At 36.2% G+C, this 19,361-nt stretch overlaps 1 protein-coding gene across 4 annotated transcripts in view; it reads left to right on the forward strand.

Annotated features, from left to right (window-relative positions):
* Positions 1-19,361, forward strand: part of TTC28 (tetratricopeptide repeat domain 28) — a 681,749-nt gene that overhangs the window by 340,784 nt on the left and 321,604 nt on the right. For all 4 annotated transcript variants that reach the window (XM_019643162.1, XM_019643163.1, XM_019643164.1 and 1 more), the window contains one exon: positions 11,479-11,626. In XM_019643162.1, the coding sequence (XP_019498707.1) occupies positions 11,479-11,626 (148 nt within the window). The remainder of the gene's footprint in view (positions 1-11,478; positions 11,627-19,361) is intronic.

A 19,361-nucleotide genomic window follows, 5' to 3' on the forward strand; every position in this document is an offset into this window, starting at 1 on the left:
GTCCCAAGGCAGCTCTTAACCAACGCACCACTTGGCCGGCCCATCCTCAGAATTTTTGATGCCTGCCCAGCAGCCACTGCTATTGCCATCCCTGCCACTGCTGGCTTGCCCAGGGTGTGGAGTGGGAAAGAATGGAAGGAGGATGAAAAAACAGGGTTTTCTGCACTCTTTCTGACCTGTAGGAGTCCTCTTTCTTGCTTCTTTGACCAGAAGAGGAGGACTTTGCTTGGAGTGCTTTTGTTTGGATCCAGTGAGAACTTTTTCATTTTGAGCTGCCTTTGAATCCAAACTGGGCAATACTAGATGGGAAGGATGAACAAATATAACAGGAAACCCATGGCTGGTTTGGTACTACTTTGAATTCTGGTCTTCTCCCTCAGTTCACCTGCCATCATTTACTGTATTCAGAGTATACAGAGAGCTGTTTCATGAAGTCTTTCCAGGCTATAGTTATATTTGGCAGGAAAGATTGGATGCTTACTCCATCTTGCCTAGAAATGGAACCTCTTCTCTTTTGAAAAGATATAAATAAAGTGCAGTGTTATAGTTTTGAGCTGGTAAGTACTGAGAGGCAGACATTTTTGTTTTTCTTATATTTTTCATTGTGATATGCAGCACCCTAGCACACATATGTTAATATAGAAACAATAACATAGGAAGGAAAAATGTGTGGGGGTAGCTGGTTAGCTCAGGTGATTAGAGCACAGGCTTATAACACCAAGGTTGCTGGTTCGATTCCCACATGGACTGGGGAGCTGTGCCCTCCACAACTATATAGAAACAAGTACTTGACTTGCAGCTGATGGGTCCTGCAAAAACACATTGTTCCCCAATAAAATTTCTTTAAAAAAACCCCAATAAACAAAAAATAGTGTGAAATATCATGCAAGTGTTTTTTGATCCCTGCTCTCACCGCTTGCTCGTGTTACCCTGTTCATGTCCCTCTCCCCAATATGTATTTTTTTCTGGAGACTCTTACTGATAGCTAACAATTGAAGCAGTTGACAAAGGTAGAGGTTGCCAGTGGTTTAGGTAGAACTTCTCAAACTTTGCTTTCCCAAACACCTAAGTCAGAAGATAGGGACTATGCCAATGACTGGGGCTATAGGCAGAGTGGAGATGGACATTTTTTTTAATGTTTTCTTTTTCTAGAAATTGTGTGAACTTTTTATTTTCTACTATAATTTTTCATATAAAAATAATTCTTCATTCTAAAGCACTGCTGGGGTGCAGGGTGTTAATAGCGAGATTGTACATGTGTCAGAACAAATGTTATATGTGAATTCTCTATACTTCTCACTCAATTGTGCTGTGAATCTAGAACTAGAAAAACTCAATTTTGCTGTGAATCTAGAAACGTTTATTAATTAAAAATGTTCTCTCCCAGAAATTTCAAATCAATTTGACATTTCAGGAGATACGTTATGTTATTCTATGGCTTTGTCCTTCACCATGGTATAATGCTGCAAAGTCACATTTGAATTATAATTAGATGAGAAAAGGCAAGAGTTGATAGATCAGAAAGCTCAGAAAGATCAAGGAGTGAGTCATTAATGGTGAAATTTCATCTGCTCAAGGAAGCCTTATGTAGAACTTCTATATTCCAATATATAGTACTTATGGCAATGATTTCTGATAGCCCGTTCTCTGAAGGGAGAGGATTCCAATTAATCTGTCATGGTTTGGGTATAGCTACATTATGGTAGGTGAGATGTCCAATTTTTTTTCAATAGTTAGTGAGGATTCAGGATCCTTTTTAATTCCCTTGTTGTTGGCTTCCAGGTTTTCCCGAATCCACCATTCTCTCTGTCCACCATTATTGTTTTCCATTTAAAAAAATTTTTTTTATTGGGGAACAGTGTGTTTTTCCGGGACCCATCAGCTCCAAGTCAAGTAGTTGTTTCAATCTAGTTGCAGAGGGCGCAGCTCAGTGGATCATGTGGGGATCGAACCGGCAACCTTGGTGTTATGAGCCTGTGCTCTAACCAAGTAAGCTAACTGGCCGCTCCCTTGTTTTCCATTTTGCTTCTGGTCTTACCACATTCCCCAGGACCAGGCTGTGTGCGTGAAGGCACGCATGCTCCATGTTCTGTTCCAGTTTGGGGAAGATTGGTCGGTCAGTGGCTCAGAACTCATGCTGAAGCCAGATGCTTTTTTGAATGTTTAGGAAATTCCCTGGTTTTCTTCTTGGCACGACTTTGTACTTCTGTGCCACACCCCTAGAGTGAAGGCATTAAGACATAGAAAGTTCAGAACCACTGCTCTAGGGGACCTCAGACTTCTTTCATTGTTTATTTTTAAAGCTTAGGAGAGAAACTCCAGATTATTATACACACAATTTGTAATGTGACATGTACTTGAACATTGGGAATCCCTCCAGTGGAAGGAAATGACACCCACTTAGTTATTGAATTCCTGGTTGTCATTTCATTTTTTTTATCAAGTGTCTAATTTCTTTTTAAAACATGTTACCTTAACACTTTTGACACAATTAGTTTAAAATTAATTTTGGGAAAAGAAATAGCTGATATGATATGAAACAGTCAGGACTGAGAGCAGACTTCCTTTAGAAATAAATATTAAACGTACCAAAAGCAAAGGCTGGGGAGAAAAGCAATTCACAGCTGCAGGTTTGGTTAGAACATTATGTTGAGGCCATTTGGGCCTCTGACTTTGGGTTGCAAACTAAATAACGGTGTTTTCTAAAATAGCCTCCACTCTCTTGCATGTGCTTTCAGCATACAATAAGACAGGCTAGTAAAAAATAGAAGTGTAGTTTTCTGGAGAGATCGGAAGGATTACTCCCAGCTGAGCAGGTAAAACACATTGCTACATGAAGAATGTGTGCTTTGCTGATTCACAAGGTTTTATTTTTATTTTTAATGTAAAGTGTCAGCAAATAGAAGCAAGAGAAAATTCACTTGAAAATGTCACAAAATAAAAGAAGCATCGCAAATTGTACTGCAGGTAGAAATCCATTTTAGCCAGGAAACAAACAAGCATCGGTGGAGAAGCTTGCTGATGGCTCCTTTTGTTTCTCTTTGATTTAAAGCCTCATGCCTGTAATCTAATTAACATCGAACTGAGTTACAAGTACAGTGGCCTGTTTGGTTCAATAATAATACATTTATATGAAAGGTTAATGAAATGAATTTTCCCTCCATCCAATTCATTAAAAATTGTTCTTACAATCAACGGTTGCTAATGGAAAAGAGATTAAATATTCATGTTCATAAATTTTCTGTGTCATTTCTGATTTTCCTTCATTTCTGCCTCCATAGGTTGAATTTTGCAAGTACAAGAATTTCCAGACAAAAAGCTTGATTTAGAGGTTAATTGCATACCATTAATTCTTTTATCAAGAAGGTAGTGTGGAATGTAGTGGAAAGAGTTTGGCAGGAGGGTTGTCTCACTTCGTAGCTGTATGATTTTGGGCAAGTTTTGTAACCACTTCTTTTTTTGACAACCATACTAAAAAACTAACCACCTCTTTTGAGAACTATAATAACTTATGGCAGGATATTGTGAGGGTTACTGATAAACTATGGAAAGCACCTTGCACACCTATTTAGGAAAGCACCTAGATAGCTGTTAAACAAACGATAGCTAGAAAAGGTTTGGGAAATAAAACACCTACATCTGTACACTAAAACTTATGACAATTTATAGTGGCAGGACCGATATGTTAAGACTGGGTTCTTGTTAATTCTAAAACAGGTGTCGGGCCTCAGAACATCTTGTAGTAATTCTAATAATCAGTGTATCAGGATCAAGTCTCTGAGAGGAGGGACTGTTTCATGTTTCGACAGATATATTTTAGGTCATCTGTTTTCTGCCATCTCTTTCTTCTTTTCCACCTGGGCCGAAGGACCTTATTTAACCTGCATATGATGTTTTCCCTCAATAATGAATTTACTAGATAATTGAAGCCTACCTAATCAACTGCCAAAATTGTAAACATTTTTGAAAGCAATTTTTATTTAAAAACCTCCCTCAAATGTCTTATTACTTTATAGGTTTTTGAAACAGAAGATGCCAAACATGAGTTTTAACTATTTCTTTAATGACTCAAGGCAATCATTATGATAATTAATTTTTGTTTTGGACCTCATTTTTGTCAGCCCCGCACCGACTTCACCACAAGTGATTTCTCATCAGCAAGCTGGTGAAGCAGAGGAGCCACCTGATTAAATAGTAAATGTCAAATTGAGAGTAACACTTAGTAAGAAATTCACTTCTGTTCAATTTTGTAAAAAGTATGTACTCTGTTTTGTATTTCATATGTGATATTCATTAGTAACCATTGTTAAAACCCTTAGAAGGTCACTAGTAGAACCCTGTCTGTAAGTGGAAAGGAAATGTGCAGTTTGGTGAAGTTAAGTGCTTTGTCCAAAGGCACACAGCTAAAATGGACAGTCAGTTCCAATGTCAGCCTTATGAGTCCTTTCTCTTCTATCACCTCTGCCTTGGTAGTAAGTCACATAGCTTCCATTCAGAGCTTTTATATTGGGTTGTCGGAAAAGTCATGATGCATTTTTGCAACGAAGAACATTGAAAAAATACATCATGACGTTTCCAACAACCCAATAGTAGTTATTTCACTTGTTCAGTATGTCCCCTTTCACTTTCCGATGTAGATTTGTGTTTTGAGGTTCATTTTTAGAGGAAGAACAAACTCTAGAACTGCACTGTCCAATCCAGGGACTACTAGCCCCTTGTGGCTATTTAAAGTATTTAAAATGAAATAAAATATAAAATTTAGTTTCTTATTCACACGACCCACATTTCAAGTGCTCAGTGGCCACATGTGGCCAGCTAGAGGCTACCGTACAGAGAACAGTTCTATCATTGCAGAAAGTTCAATTAATTTCTTCCTTGTTCTAAATGAAACATATGTAGAAAAACACATAACAAAAATAATTTGCATGTATGTATCCATGTAGGTGCCTATTTGATGAAAGAGAGTAAAAACATTGAGGGCATGGGTCCTGTGCCTTCATTTCTACATGTCACATTTTTATGTGACATAATGTGTAATTTGTTATATGTAATAGATAGAGGTAATATGTGTACATTTACATTTTGCTCATATGATGGTTATCTGTTTTAAGTATTACAAGCAGTCTTTTATTTTCCCATACATTGCATTCCTGAAAAAGTATATGAAAGTCAAATATGTAAAATATCAAACAAAAGCTTGACATATTTAGTGAGTGTGGAGTGTTAATTCTTAGAGAACTAAAAAATACAATCTCAAATTATGCCTTTCTCTAAAGAATCCTTTTGTATACAGAGGGTGCCAAAATATATATATATATATATATATATATATATATACACATTTTAAGAAAGGAAAAAACTATTAAATTGTAATAATATATACCAATAACAAAAGATGAATACAGTCACTTTTTTTTTTCTTTTTTAGTTTTAGGTGTATAAAACAATGCAATATAGTTTTGCATTGTTATACTTTGTATAACATTGTTATACAAAATAGTTATACTTTTCACCCCTCACAAAGTGACTAGCCCCCTCCTCCACTAAACTGCCCCCTCCCGATATCATATGTATCTATTACAATTCCATTGACTCCACTCCCCACACTGAATACAGTTACGTTTTGACCTCTGCAATTACAAGAGGTGCTCAAAGTGGTTCCCATCAGCATGCAGACACTTCTGATTACGGCGAACTACTGCTTGAGCAACGTTGACCAAAGTGTCCACTTGTATACATTTTTTTGGTACCCCCAGTATATTCTCTAATTTTATTCTTTTCCATCATGACTGAGCATAGTTAGTTGTCCTATGTGCATCCAGTAATGTTAAAGGTTTTCCATTTTTGGCACCCTGTAATCATTTTCATTTTTGAGCCAGTTGTATTAAATTATAGATTAATGCTGCTGCTTTTTAAAAACTAATATCAGCATTTCTATTTTCTCCATTTATACTCATTTTAAAATAAAATAATAAGGGACAATTCAGTAAAATAGTTACGTAATTTATAAATACTGAAAAAGATGAGGACGATGTGGTAGCAGGTGATATGATTGGCTAGCAGACATACTTAGGCAAATTAAACCATAACGTTTGAAAGTACAGATTAAACTGAAGGCAGAATATTTGTGAATGCTTGAACTAATAGATTATGTATTGTACATATAAGTAAACACTCTTAGTTTTATATGTCATTACATATTACCTGTATTTATTTTTTATGTTATAAATATACCTTTGAGCATAGTAGTTTACCTCATCACTCATTTGAGGCACGGAAAAGTAGAATGTTAGATTTTGAGTTTAATGATGTTTTAGAATTGTGAACCAGGAATGAAGTGTTGAAAGTGAAGACTTAAAGGTCCTTCATTGCTTCCAGGGGTACTTGAAGAGTGAGTAGCCTTCAACATGTGAAACATGTGTTTCACATGTTTAGTCTTTGAGTGTTTTTACTCTAATCCTGTCTTAGTTCATTTGGACCATTATAACAAAATACCACAGACTGGGTGGTTTAAACAACAAATGTTTACTTCTCACTGTTCTGGAGATTGGGAAGTCCAAGATCAAGGTGACAGCATATTTGGTGTCTGGTGAAAGCCCACTTCCTGGTTAATCGACAGCTGTCTTCTTGCCATGTCCTCACGTGGTAGAAGGGGAGAGGGAGCTCTCTCTTTCATAAGGGCACCAATCCCATTCATGAGGGCTCCACCCTCATGACTTCATTACCTCCCAAAGGCCCCACCTCCAGATACCATCACATTGAAAATTAGGTTTCAACATATTAATTTTGGAGGGACACAAACATTTAGTCTATGGCAAACCCTCTGAGGTGAGAAGAATTTCCGTTTAATAAAAAGCAGACACTAATAGTTTCAACAACAGGGCATAAAGACTTTGGTCACTGGGGGAGGTGGATTGTCACTTTGAGGGGTAAAAAGTATAACTATTACACTGTGTTGTACACCTGAAACTAATTTAAAAAATAAAATTAAAGATTTTGGTCATTAGTTACATTTTTATTACTGTAAAATATTAGAAAACCTTACTGCTTGTAACAAGTGACTGCAGGTAGCAGTCAAGACATTTATATCTTTTTCTATGCCTTCTAGACGCTGAGCACCTTGAGAGTGAGTCCTGACTTTCTTTCTGTTTGGTGTAGCCATCACGGTGCCTGGTGCTATATATAGATTTTTAGGGAATGTTAATTGAGGGAAGGGAGGAAGGAATGAAAACTTATTCTTGTAACCCAGTTGTATTTGTGAGATTATTTAGTAGCACATGTTGAATAATCACTGAGGGTTCTTTGTGATGAACAGCAACAAAATGAATGACTCTAGGCATCCCGTTTTTAATCCAGTGTATTAACTAGCTCCCTCTAAGTTTCTCTTCTTGGCTAAAGCTTCAGGCGAAAACTGCTGTTCTCAGGGTGTAGGGCTGTCAATATTCAATCCATGTTGTCTTTCCTTCTCCACCTGCTACATGACCAGTGACCAGGATGTGGTGTATGCGCTGGGGGGAGGGGTGCTGAGGCAGGGAAATGTAATTTCTGAGGTTGACTGGGCACCAGGTGTTTAATATTGCTTCATAGGCCTCACCTTCCCTTGGTATGCTGCACATATACTGCCTCTGCTCAATCCTAAGCGATCAAAATATGTGCCTTTCCCAGGTGAAGCAGCTTCTTGTGAAACCTGTGACACTAAGTAAGAGAAAAATGAGTAGCAGTAACCAGGAGGGGTGAAGCAGAGAGGCTACAGCAGATAAGATCAATTTTCTGGAAGCTGTGGTAAACAGTTGTGAATCTGAGCACATCTTGACCTTTGCTTTGGAGGAGGCTGGCAGGGGATTATGTGGGTGACCGCTGCATCACCTGAGACCTGATACTACCAGTTTCTTTTGTCAGATGGTTCAGATTTTGTCTGGGAGCCTTAGAGCAGTAAGTTTCCCAGTGGCCAACAGTCTTTTATGGAGCAAGGGAAGGAGTGAGTGAAGCAGTGATAGGAATTGAATAATAATATATTGGACTCCTGAATAATAAAATATTAATATCTGTTGGACTCCTCTTATATACTGTTAGTCTCTATGTTTTCTTGTTATAATTCTTTTCTCATTAACTAATCAAAATAGCTAATTTTATGGAGTACTTACTTTGTTAGGCATGATGGTGAATTCTTTTTATTCTATCACAATAACCCACAATCTAGGTTTTATCATCATCCATTTGAACCTATCATGGCATATCTCTCACAGAAATATAGATAACTGATTTTTATTCAACAGCTCTTTGTACATGCAGTGAGTACTGCATGGAGGAGAGTTGGGGTAGCCAACCCTGTGAGGTAGGAACAGGTTTGTCAGAGCGTGAGTCATTATGCTATCTTGACAAGAATATAACTCTAAGCTTTTAACTGAGAAAAATCATATAAAGTTGGGATGGGGATTGTGGACGGGAATGAGGGAGGACAAAGGAGATTTTTGAGCCTTCTCTCCTATACCTCTTTTCAAAATCTTCTGAGGAAAACAAGCCAAGATTGTGGGTGACATGGTCCAGCCATACCTTTTCTCATCTAATTTCTGAGTGTCCTAAGAAAACAAAACATGCACACTCTTCTTTGATTGCTGTGTGAACTTGGTTCCATAACTGTCATTGAACACAACTTTGCCTACCTACCAAGGAGTAGATGAATCATATCTTTCAGTGATTTCAGTTGGAGACAGGGAATTCAGTTGTTCTTTCAGTGAAATAATGAATGATAAAGTTTTGCTTTGAATATGCAAGAAATTGTCAAGCTTCATTGAGACTAAAATTTTTGTTTTTTAGTTTTATTGAGATATAATTGACATATAGCATTGTATAAGTAAAAGGTATGCAGTATACTTTTGACTTACATATATTGTAAACTGATTACCACAATAGATTTTTGTGTTTCTTAAAATATGTATACCTGAAATCAATAACTAAAGACATCTTTTGTCTCTCTCCATAAATAATAATTACAGTTTACAGGTTTTTGGAATTTTTTATATATATATATATATATATATATATATATATATATATATATATATATATATACATACATACACACACACACACGCTTTTAGTTTAGGTTTATTATAGCATTTCTAGAATTGAGCAAACTATAGTTATTTTTAGTTGGAATGTGGTATATATTGCCTCTTGGATTATAGAAATCACCTAAAATGTGAGATGAAAAGAATAGTGAAAAATGTGTATGAAACACATTAAACATTAAAACTGTTTAATTAAAATCTATTGGTGACTGAGCCATCAATAGATTATTGGATATAGAAATTGTGGTACAATATACAACAGAGTATTACTCTGCCATAAAAAAGAATGAAGTCTTACCATTTGCAACAATATGGATGGACCTAGAGGGTATTAGTATTATGTTAAGTGAAATAAATCAGACTGAGAAAGACAAACACTATATGATCTCACTTTTATGTGGAATCTAAAGAACAGAATAAATGAACAAACAAAACAGAAATAGATCATAGATACATAGAACAAACTGATGGTCGCTAGATGGGAGGGGGATTGGGGGAATGGGTGAGAAAGGTGAAGGGATTAAGAAGTACAAATTTACCAATTTACAGGAGAGTCACGGGGATGTGAAATACAGTGTGGGGAATATAGTCAATAATATTGTAAAAACTATGCATAGTGTCAGATGGGTACTAGACTTATCAGGGGCATCACTTTATAAATTATACAAATGCCTAACCACTATGCTGTACACCTGAAACTAATACTAATATAAAATAATATTGAATGCCAATTATAATTTTAAAAAATATATATAGTCACAGAATGTAAAGTACAGCATATGGAGTATAGTCAATGTATCGGAATAGCTATGTACGGTGTCAAATGGGTAGTAGACTTGTTGGGGTTATCACTTTGTGAGGTGTGTAAATGTCTAATCACTATGTTGTTTTGTACACCTGAAACTAATAATAAAAATAAATAAATAAAACAATGGCTGCGTCCTTTGAAAGGAAGTGATCATATGAATTAGTAATGAAAATGCATTTAGAGGTTATTGTCTTATTGGGGTATGAGTTTTAACAGCTGCTGGTAGTTTAAACAAATAGAATTTTGAATAGCCTGTAATAATCTGAATATCCATTCTGTTTATGGATTGTTTTTTAACACAAACACCTAGTAGTATTGCCTATCTTAAATTACCTCAAAGGGCAGTTGTAAAAATGAAATAAGATAAGGTAAGCAAGTGTTTTGTAAACATTAAAGGTGCTCTGTGTGTGTATGTTTACATAATATAAAATTAAAAAATTATGTATTAAATTTAGGGAGTAGAAGTTTTAGGAGTTGTTTGAAACTTCATTTAGATCCTATGAATATAATGTTTGGCAATTCAAAGTATATTGGGCTGAAAAAGTTAAATTTGTGTTATAAACATGTAGTATTGTAAGAATGTTTAAGTTAAATAGGAGGCCAAGTGTTTTAGAAGCAGATGTTGTCATAGAAGCAATGAATACTTTAATAGTGTGTCATATTTTGTGTGTTATTTAGTCAGGTACAAGGTCCTTTGCTGGTTATATACTAGTAACTGTTCATTTACTTGTTTTTACTCTGTGTGCTTGAAAACAAACTGCACTTTCTTAAGACTGTTCTAAAATTTAAATATTTTATAAATTTTCTGATCCTTTTTTGCAATTAGCTGGAAGGAGGGATATTCTCCTATTATCACAGCTGATGATCCTAGTTTTTAAATTAATCCAGTTAAAGAATACAATGATAACCATCTTATTTTGTTTATAAGCAAAGCACACATATTTTAGATAACAGCTTGTAAATATTATGTCTGAAATACTGCATTAAACATAGCCATGTTATGTTACTCATTATTAAAATTATCTTAATGATAATCACACATTGATTTTTCCCATTAATTATATAAAAGAGTAAAAGTATGAAATAAGTGGAATGTGAGGTTCTGCCATTTACCTTGCACTGCACCACATACTTTGATGAGATATAAAGAAAGCTCCAAACTGCTGTCCTTGAGGAGCTTACACTGTTAACAGTGGGATAAGGAATATTTTTAAAATCATCAAAAAATAATATAAACAATATGTGAATAAATGCCAAAGAATGTGATAAAATGTCTAAGTGTTCTAAAAGTGAAAAGAATGAAAGCTTAACATATAATTTGCCTGAAAGAAGTATGTTTATATTTTATGATATTGGAAGAAATCAGATTTGATTGCGAACTATTGGGTTGTCAGAAAAGTCATGACACATTTTTGCAACAAAAAACATAGAAAAAATACGTCATGACTTTTCCGACAACCCAGTATTTACCAGGTGTTTGAATCAAGATTATCTCAATCTTTGTTCTGCTGATCTTTTGTTCTAATAAAGAATCATCACCAGACTTGTTGGAGCACAGTGTATAAGTAAAATATGCATTATGTATTTTTTTATTTCCAGGCATACTTCCGACAGGGTGTTGCCCTCCAGTACCTCGGACGTCATGCCGATGCCCTGGCAGCCTTTGCGTCTGGACTGGCTCAGGACCCCAAGAGTCTCCAGCTTCTGGTGGGGATGGTGGAGGCTGCCATGAAATCTCCCATGAGAGGTAAATATTATAAAAGGACTTGGTGTGACCCTTATTTAAAGTAGAACATTTCTAGCCTTTGAAGACTTCAGACTCAGGTATTGAGAATTGACAGGTTATCAGGTTTGCAAAGATTGTACATTTTAGACAAAAGATGATCAAGAATTACTATCAGTAGCTGACGATGAACCAGAATGGGATGGTGGTAAGGCCACTGGCCTAAAAGTGTGTGCGTCTAGATTATGTTTTTGAATTTTTTATTAACTAACTATATGACTTCTCTGGATTTTAGAGTTTTCTAAAGAATCCTCCTATTTTTTGTAGTTCTAAGATTCTGTACCTCTAGACCTCATACCTCTGGTTTGCTTAGTTGCACCAATATGCCATCTAGAAATAATCAAATAAGAGAAGACATTAGACATTGTGACATTTCATAAAAGGAAATAGGATCTGACTGTAGGCTGTGTGTAACATTTTTCAGAGCAGCATTACAAGATTATGTTGAATTGAAAGAGCGAGAGAGAGAGCGAGACAGAGAGAGAGAGAGAGAGAGAGAGAGAGAGAGAGAGAGAGAGAGAGAGAGAGAACAGACAGACACCAGTTTAAACTGGTTTTTCCTATTCTATTTTATGCCAATTGCTATTCTGGAAAAACAGTGCATTGAAAATCGTACAGTGGAGGTTGGAGAAGTTCTAAGGCCCCAAAGAGATTGGTTTCACTTTGAGGAGCATTGAATTTTGAGGAATGAGCTTGGGAAGATTGGGCTGGAACGTGTACACCAATTGTCATCCTCACAGAGTGAGAGACACGAAGGTAGACGGATGGCAAATAGTAGACAGCTAATATTGTTCCATATTAACTAGCTTACGTCAAGCAGAATTCTTGTTTTTGTCTCTGAAAGGGTATGTTTTTGAATGAACCTAAAAATTCTGATAGCAGTATCATTCGACATTGTCTAGTTTTGAAAATGTTTGCAGCATTGCATTGTTTTTAGTATACTGGCTAGTATGGTATTTGGCTCAAAATATATACTAAGTAAAAGTTTGATGAATTCCATGGCACTCATATGGTTGCTGGGCAATTCATAGCTCTAAAAAATATTTTCCTAGAACTCGAAGATTTCATGTTTTATGAAAAGAGTGGTAATGAAACCTCTCTTCATGAGATTTTATATCCCCTTACAGAGCGGAGCCTTTGCTGCAGGAGCCTAATGGCTTCTCCCACTGGGGGACCTGCTGTTAATAAACTCCGACTCAGAGCAGATGCGCTTTGGTGCTCCAGGGCTTAGGGGTTGGGGGTGGGGTGGGTATGGACAACAGCAAAAAATCAATCGGTCTCCCCTTACCATTTTTCTAGTAGTTTCTCATTCCTTCCCTACACCCCTCCGCAAGTAATTTACGTGGAGCATTTTTTATTTCGTTCATGAAGACATTACTTCTATATTCCGAGGTGTTTCTGCTGCTGCCTTAGAATATTGGAGTGAACATGTTGAGATCAGCAGAATCATACTTACCGTTATGCCTTTGAAGCAATTTGTTTAGATAAATGTAAGAAAATCTTCTTCCCTGCACTGCGAATAATAGCTCAGTGCTGCTGTCACCCTTAGGGTTTTCTGTGCAGTGCTCTTTCCCAGCTTATACTGAGTGACCTAAGGCTGACCCTGGAGAACGAATGCGGCACCTTACAGGTGCCTGGAGCCCTTCAATATCTTCTTCTCTTTCCCTATGGCAATTTAATCTATTGCGTTTATTTTTAGCACTGCCTCTACCACTGTATCTCTTCCAGGTGGGTTTTTCTTATCAACATTTTATAGAGACTGTTGCTTTGCACGGCGTTGTTCTGTGCATCATCTCATATCTTAATGACCTCTCTTTTTGTCATATGATTGTAATTCACAAAATCTATCATTTGCTGCCCATTTTTTTTAAACCCACTTTTATTTTAGCTTCTTTCAGCTTTCTAAGTTTCTGCCATTGTTGCATAGCTGTGCAGTCTGGATCACTTTACATATATGTCTTATAGGTCTGATCTGTTGTGTCAGTAGTTGGGTTTTTTTTTGTTTTTGTAATTCTTAAATGCAATAGAAAAAGCTTCCCTAGCCCAGTTGCTTCTGTAAGCAAAGTTCCCATGCTATGCGCAGCATTATCATGGGAACTGTGGTTTGGCTTTTTTTGGAAGGTTCAAGATTTCATTTTTTTTAAAGGTAGGGCCAATTGGGAACAATTAATATACCCTTGTTCCCAAATAAATATATTTATCCACGTTGAAACTTACTTGATTTTTTTTATATTGTTGCTGCCTATGTTGCTAACTGAATTAAGTCTGTTTTCCTTTATTTTGATCATTTTACTCATGCTCACTTGCCAGATATCAGGTAAACTGCTTCTCCTGTGGTTATATTTACATCATTTTATATATATATATATATATATATATATATATATATATATATATATATAGTATTTCCCTTAAATCATTATTGAAACTATAAAAATTAATATAAATATAAAATGATACACTGTTTTTCATGACTTTTCAAGTTATCCTTTTACTGTTTTCCATTTCTCAGTTTTAGATAGTCTTTCAGCAGTTTCAATTCATTGTATCTTGTAAATGTTTGTGCAGATTTGGATGGTGTAGCATAGTACTACTGCCAACCACAAATTTAATAATATAATTACAAAGTGAGATTGAGTTTACCTTTATTTGTTCCTCTAAAGACGCCAGGGCTGCTTCTTGTGGGTTCTCTTGTGTGTATTTTCTCCCTTCTCGTTAATTTGGTAATCTAAAGACTATTACATTTATGGGCCATCACCTGTCGTGGTGTTTCTACTAGCTCCAGAGGAGCCAGGGAAGCTGATTTTATGAAGTGCTCGTGGGAAATGGCTGTTGAATACATAAGCTTTTCTCTCAGGGTCAAGTTTTATTTGCCTAATTGTCCACCCTCGGTGAACTCTTTTAGGTGGCAGTTACTTTTCATAGGAGACGTCTTTCTGAAATGGTGTGTTAAAAAATATAGCCTTTTCCCCAGAAAGATTGGAATCTTATTCCAGCACTGCCACTGGCTCTTCCATTGACTGAGCAAGGTTGCGCCCTTTCTCTACACCTCAGTCCTTATCTGTAAAAGGGAAATGATAATATCTAGCTCCTAATGTTGTTTTGAGAATCAAATACTAGCATGTAAAGGCAGGCACCTTGTAAAATGTATTCCCCTCTGTAGTGTGACGTTCCTCTTCTCACCGAGGAATAGAAGTAGCAGCAGTAACCATACTGCTCTGGTACAGTGTTGGGGGTGTGGAGTCAACACTGTATGATATACATGGTCCTTTTACTGAGCACTCCTTGGAGAGCTTTCTCCCGGGCCTCAGTTCCAGGAAAAGCTGAGCTTCTCCTGAGTGTTGGTGTATTTTTATCTGAAAGGTCTGGGAATTTTTAGAGTGATCTTTTCTTTATCCTTTTGCTTTGTCCTACAGAGAGCCCAGTGGCCTGGCCACCTTTCGGCCGTGTGGCCGGGCTTCCAGTCTGCCTGTTTTATTTCTGTATGCAGAGTTATTTCTTATCCTTACTCTCCACTCACTTTGACTTCTACATATTCCACATAATTTCTATAGAAGGCCAGTGAATCCTTTTTGAATGAAGTTGAATATAAATTAATACACAGAGAAACTCAGAAAGATGTGAAGAGGCTTAGACAAAGTGGTAAATATGCCAGTTGTTTTTGTTTTCATTTTTTTGAGGAGGTTTAAGTTTTGCTTTTAGTATGAACCAAAGGATTTTTAATTGTGGTAAAATGTATGTAACATAACATTGACCACGTAACTATTTTTAGTTATAAAATTCAGTGACATTAAGGACATTTACAGTATTGTGCAGCCATCACCACCATCCATTTCCAGAACTTTCTCATCTTCCCAAATTTGCACTCTGTACCCATTAAACAATAACTCCCTTTTCACTCTCCCCACTGCATGGATTTGATGACTCTAGGTATCTTACATAAGTGGGATTATACAATATTTGTCTTTTTGTGACAAGCCCAGTGGTTTTTAATTTTGTTTCCTCTTCAAGAAATTAGCTTAAGAAAGGTAAAAATTAAAATAAAGTGAATATGATGAACCTTACCTGTAAATTTTGTTATTTTCGAGAGTACTTTACCCTCATAATACTTTGCTTACTTCTTCCCTTGTCGGTAGTTGCTGTTCTCTTTTTGGACCCCTGTTTGGAGATTCGTTACAGAATTATTTCTCCCAGCCTGCTGGATTTGCAACTCAGTCCTATGTTTTAGTGACATATCCATGGATAATCAGCAGTGGTATCGCCTTTTAGGAAAGTAGTGGTATCAACTTTTTAGGAAAGTTGAAGCCTTTTTAGTCATGTATGCTAGGGAAATGTTATCAGAATAACTTGAAAGGCTCGAGAATGTCTTCGTAGTACCTTAGATAGATTGAAGTCTGTAAAAATGTTAGCTATCTTGAAGGTGGTCCGTAGGAGACAGTCGGTACAGTATCATTCCTTTGGAATAAGGCATTCTGCCTATTAAATACATTTTCCTCAAATTTTGTAATTTTTTTTTTTTTTTACTCTGAGTATGCCTGAACTTTATCCCTTGATTTCCATCTGCTCTGTCATTGCAAATACAGGACTTTTCCTCTAACTGGTTATTTATTTGTTTATTTTTTTGGCTTCTCTCTCTTTTAAACCAGTCCTTTGCTATCCTTCCAGAATGAGCTTTCTAAAATGTAAATCTGACCTGTCATTCCTTTATTCATAATTCTGCATTTTCCCCTGTGCCTGCAGGATAGAGGCCAACCTCCTTAGTAGAAGAAATCTTACCTCTCTTTCATTCTCATCCCCAAGATGCAGTCTATCTGCAGTTTTTGGAAAACGCTGGTTTCTCATATCTCCATTTTCTATTGTGATGTCACTTTCTTTGGAAAGCATTCCCAGACCTACCTGGGTAGAGTTAGCATCATTCACCTTTGGGGCCCCATAGTACATCCTACCAATACTAAGAACCCTGGATCAAACGTTGTATCATTATTTTGTATTACTAAAAAAAATAAAATAAAATGCTGATGATTAAATGAAGACACAATTCTTTCTTATCACAGAACTTCTTATTTTATATAAACTGAAAGAGCTCTTTTAGGCCTATTAGGACATAAAAGTGACAGATCATTGTAAGGCACCAGTGAGTTCACAGATATTAAATCTCAAATTCAAAGATGTTAACATGTGAATAAATGTACATGTCAGAACTGATGAAATATAGCACAGTAAATCCTCACTTAACATGGTTGCTAGGTTCTGCAACTTTAAGCTAAATGATGTATAATGAAACCAATTTTACCATAGGCTAATTAATATAAACAAAAGTCAAGTTCTTGTGGCATCTCATCAATGCTATAATGAAATGATGTTGAATGAAACACAATTATTTGAGGACCTACTGTGTACCTCTTAGCAGAGTGTGATTATTTGTTTATTATTACTCTCAACTACATTCCTACAAGCTCTTCAAGTGTCAGGAAAATGTGACTTTATTCATCTTAAATTCTTACAGCCTTTGCATTTTGAAAGCACATAACTGGTGTTCAATGAATGTTGCAAAGGGCCTTTACATTCTTAATGAGTTGGTTTGACATTGGCTACTTCATATGTTATGCATAGTTTCTAGAAAGAAAAACATCTTAATAGCTACAGGCTGCCAAAACTCTGTTCCACCTTGCCTTATAAAATCATAAAATTAGTCCCTTTCCTAACAGCCTAAGTTTACTCTAGAATAGGAATTAGAATCATAAAATAGCATAGTTAGAAAGAATCTTAGTGATCACCTAATGTAGCCTATAAATTTTTATACATTACAAAAAGTACCATGTCACGTTTATCCATCAAATGCATGTACAGGTGATAACCAGAGCTTCTGATTAATGAGACCTAACTACAGCCCAAAGCAGAGAAATTTCACATTGAAAAACTTTTTAATTTACGTAAAGTGAAATGGACTTTTGTGTGTATATAGATGTACACATGCATAGGTATATATATGTATATTACATATGTATGTATTTATACACATATGTATAGACATATATGTATAACCATCACCACCATCACAATCTGTACAGTTGACAAGGTGAAGAGACTGAGGCTATGTGGCTTTGAAATCCAGGTCTTTTATCCTTAGCTCAGTATTTCCTCCATTTTTCCACATCAGCTTTCTTCCCTGTGAATATTCTCTGTTCCATTCCAGCTGGCCTGTTCATCATTTCCTATCATTCCATGTACCTGCCTTCTCCTGGACCTTTGGTTAGGAAAACCTTTCTGCCTAGAATACCTTCCACTATCAGAAAACACGGCTTGTCTAAGTCCCGCTCTTTCTTCAGGATATCGATTTCCGCTTCCACGACGCTTTCTGTTTACCTGTGATAATCACGCTCTTTTCCAAACTCTGCATTATAATTTATCTTTAAATTTTTTTTCTTAATTATTGTTTAAATTTAATTATTTTAATTACAGTTGACATTCAATATTTAAAAAAAAATTTTTTTATTATTAGTTTCTGGTGTACAAAACAATGCAATAGTTATGCTTTTCACCCCTCACAAAGTGACAACCCCCTCCCCCATCTACTGCCCTCCCATATTATACATATCTATTACAATTCCATTGACTCCACTCCCACACTCTACTCCACATCCCGTGACTATATATGTATTAAATTATAGTTGACATAATATTATTCAATGGCAGCTTCAGATGTACCGTGCAGTGGTCAGGCCTCTACACCATCCATGAAGTGGTCTCCCTTACAAGACATGAGTCCACCTGGCCCCCTGAAAAATATTTACAACATTATTGATTATATTCCCCAAACTGTCTTTTCTATCCCTGTGGCAATAGTGTAGTTACCAGTTTATGTTTTCTCGTCCCTTCCCCTTCTCCCTCAACCCCTCCTAACTAGCAACCCTCAGTTTTTCCTCTGTGTCCCTGAGACTATTTCTGTTCACATGTCTATTTATTCGTTTTTTTAGAATCCATGTATAAGTGAGATCATATGGTATTTGTCTTTTTCTGATTGACTTATTTCACTTCGCATAATGTTCTCTAGGTCCATCCATATCATTGCAAATGGTACTATTTCCTTCTTCTTTATAGCTGAGTAATACTCCATTATGTAAATGTACCACAGTTTCTTTTTTTTCTTTTTTTCTTCTTATTTTTTAAATTATTTTTTATTGTGAAATACACATTTTTTAGAATTAGTTTCAGCTGTACAACACAGTGCAATAGTTATACTTTTTACCCCTCGAGGTGACAACCTCCCTCCCCCAATCCGCTGCCCCACTTCCCCCGCAATACCCCAATATCATACATATGTATTACAATTCCCTTGACTCCATTCCCACACTATACTCCATGTCCCATGACTATTTATATATATATATATATATATATATATATACACACACACTTATAGTTGACATACAATATTATACAACATCAGCTTCAAGTGTACAGTGCAGTGATCAAGACTCTTCCCCATCCATGATGCGGTCTCCCTAGCAAGACATCTGTCCATCTGACACCCTACAAAATATTTACAACATTATTAATTATATTCCTCGAACTGCCTTTCATGTCCCTGTGGCAATATTGTAGTTACGTATTTATGCTGTCTAATTCCTTCCCTTTCTCCCTCATTTCCACCCCCCTCCCAACTAGCAACCATCAGTTGTTCCTCTATATCTCTGAG

Source organism: Hipposideros armiger, unplaced genomic scaffold (assembly GCF_001890085.2).
Source record: "Hipposideros armiger isolate ML-2016 unplaced genomic scaffold, ASM189008v1 scaffold_75, whole genome shotgun sequence".
Classification (NCBI taxonomy): domain Eukaryota; kingdom Metazoa; phylum Chordata; class Mammalia; order Chiroptera; family Hipposideridae; genus Hipposideros; species Hipposideros armiger.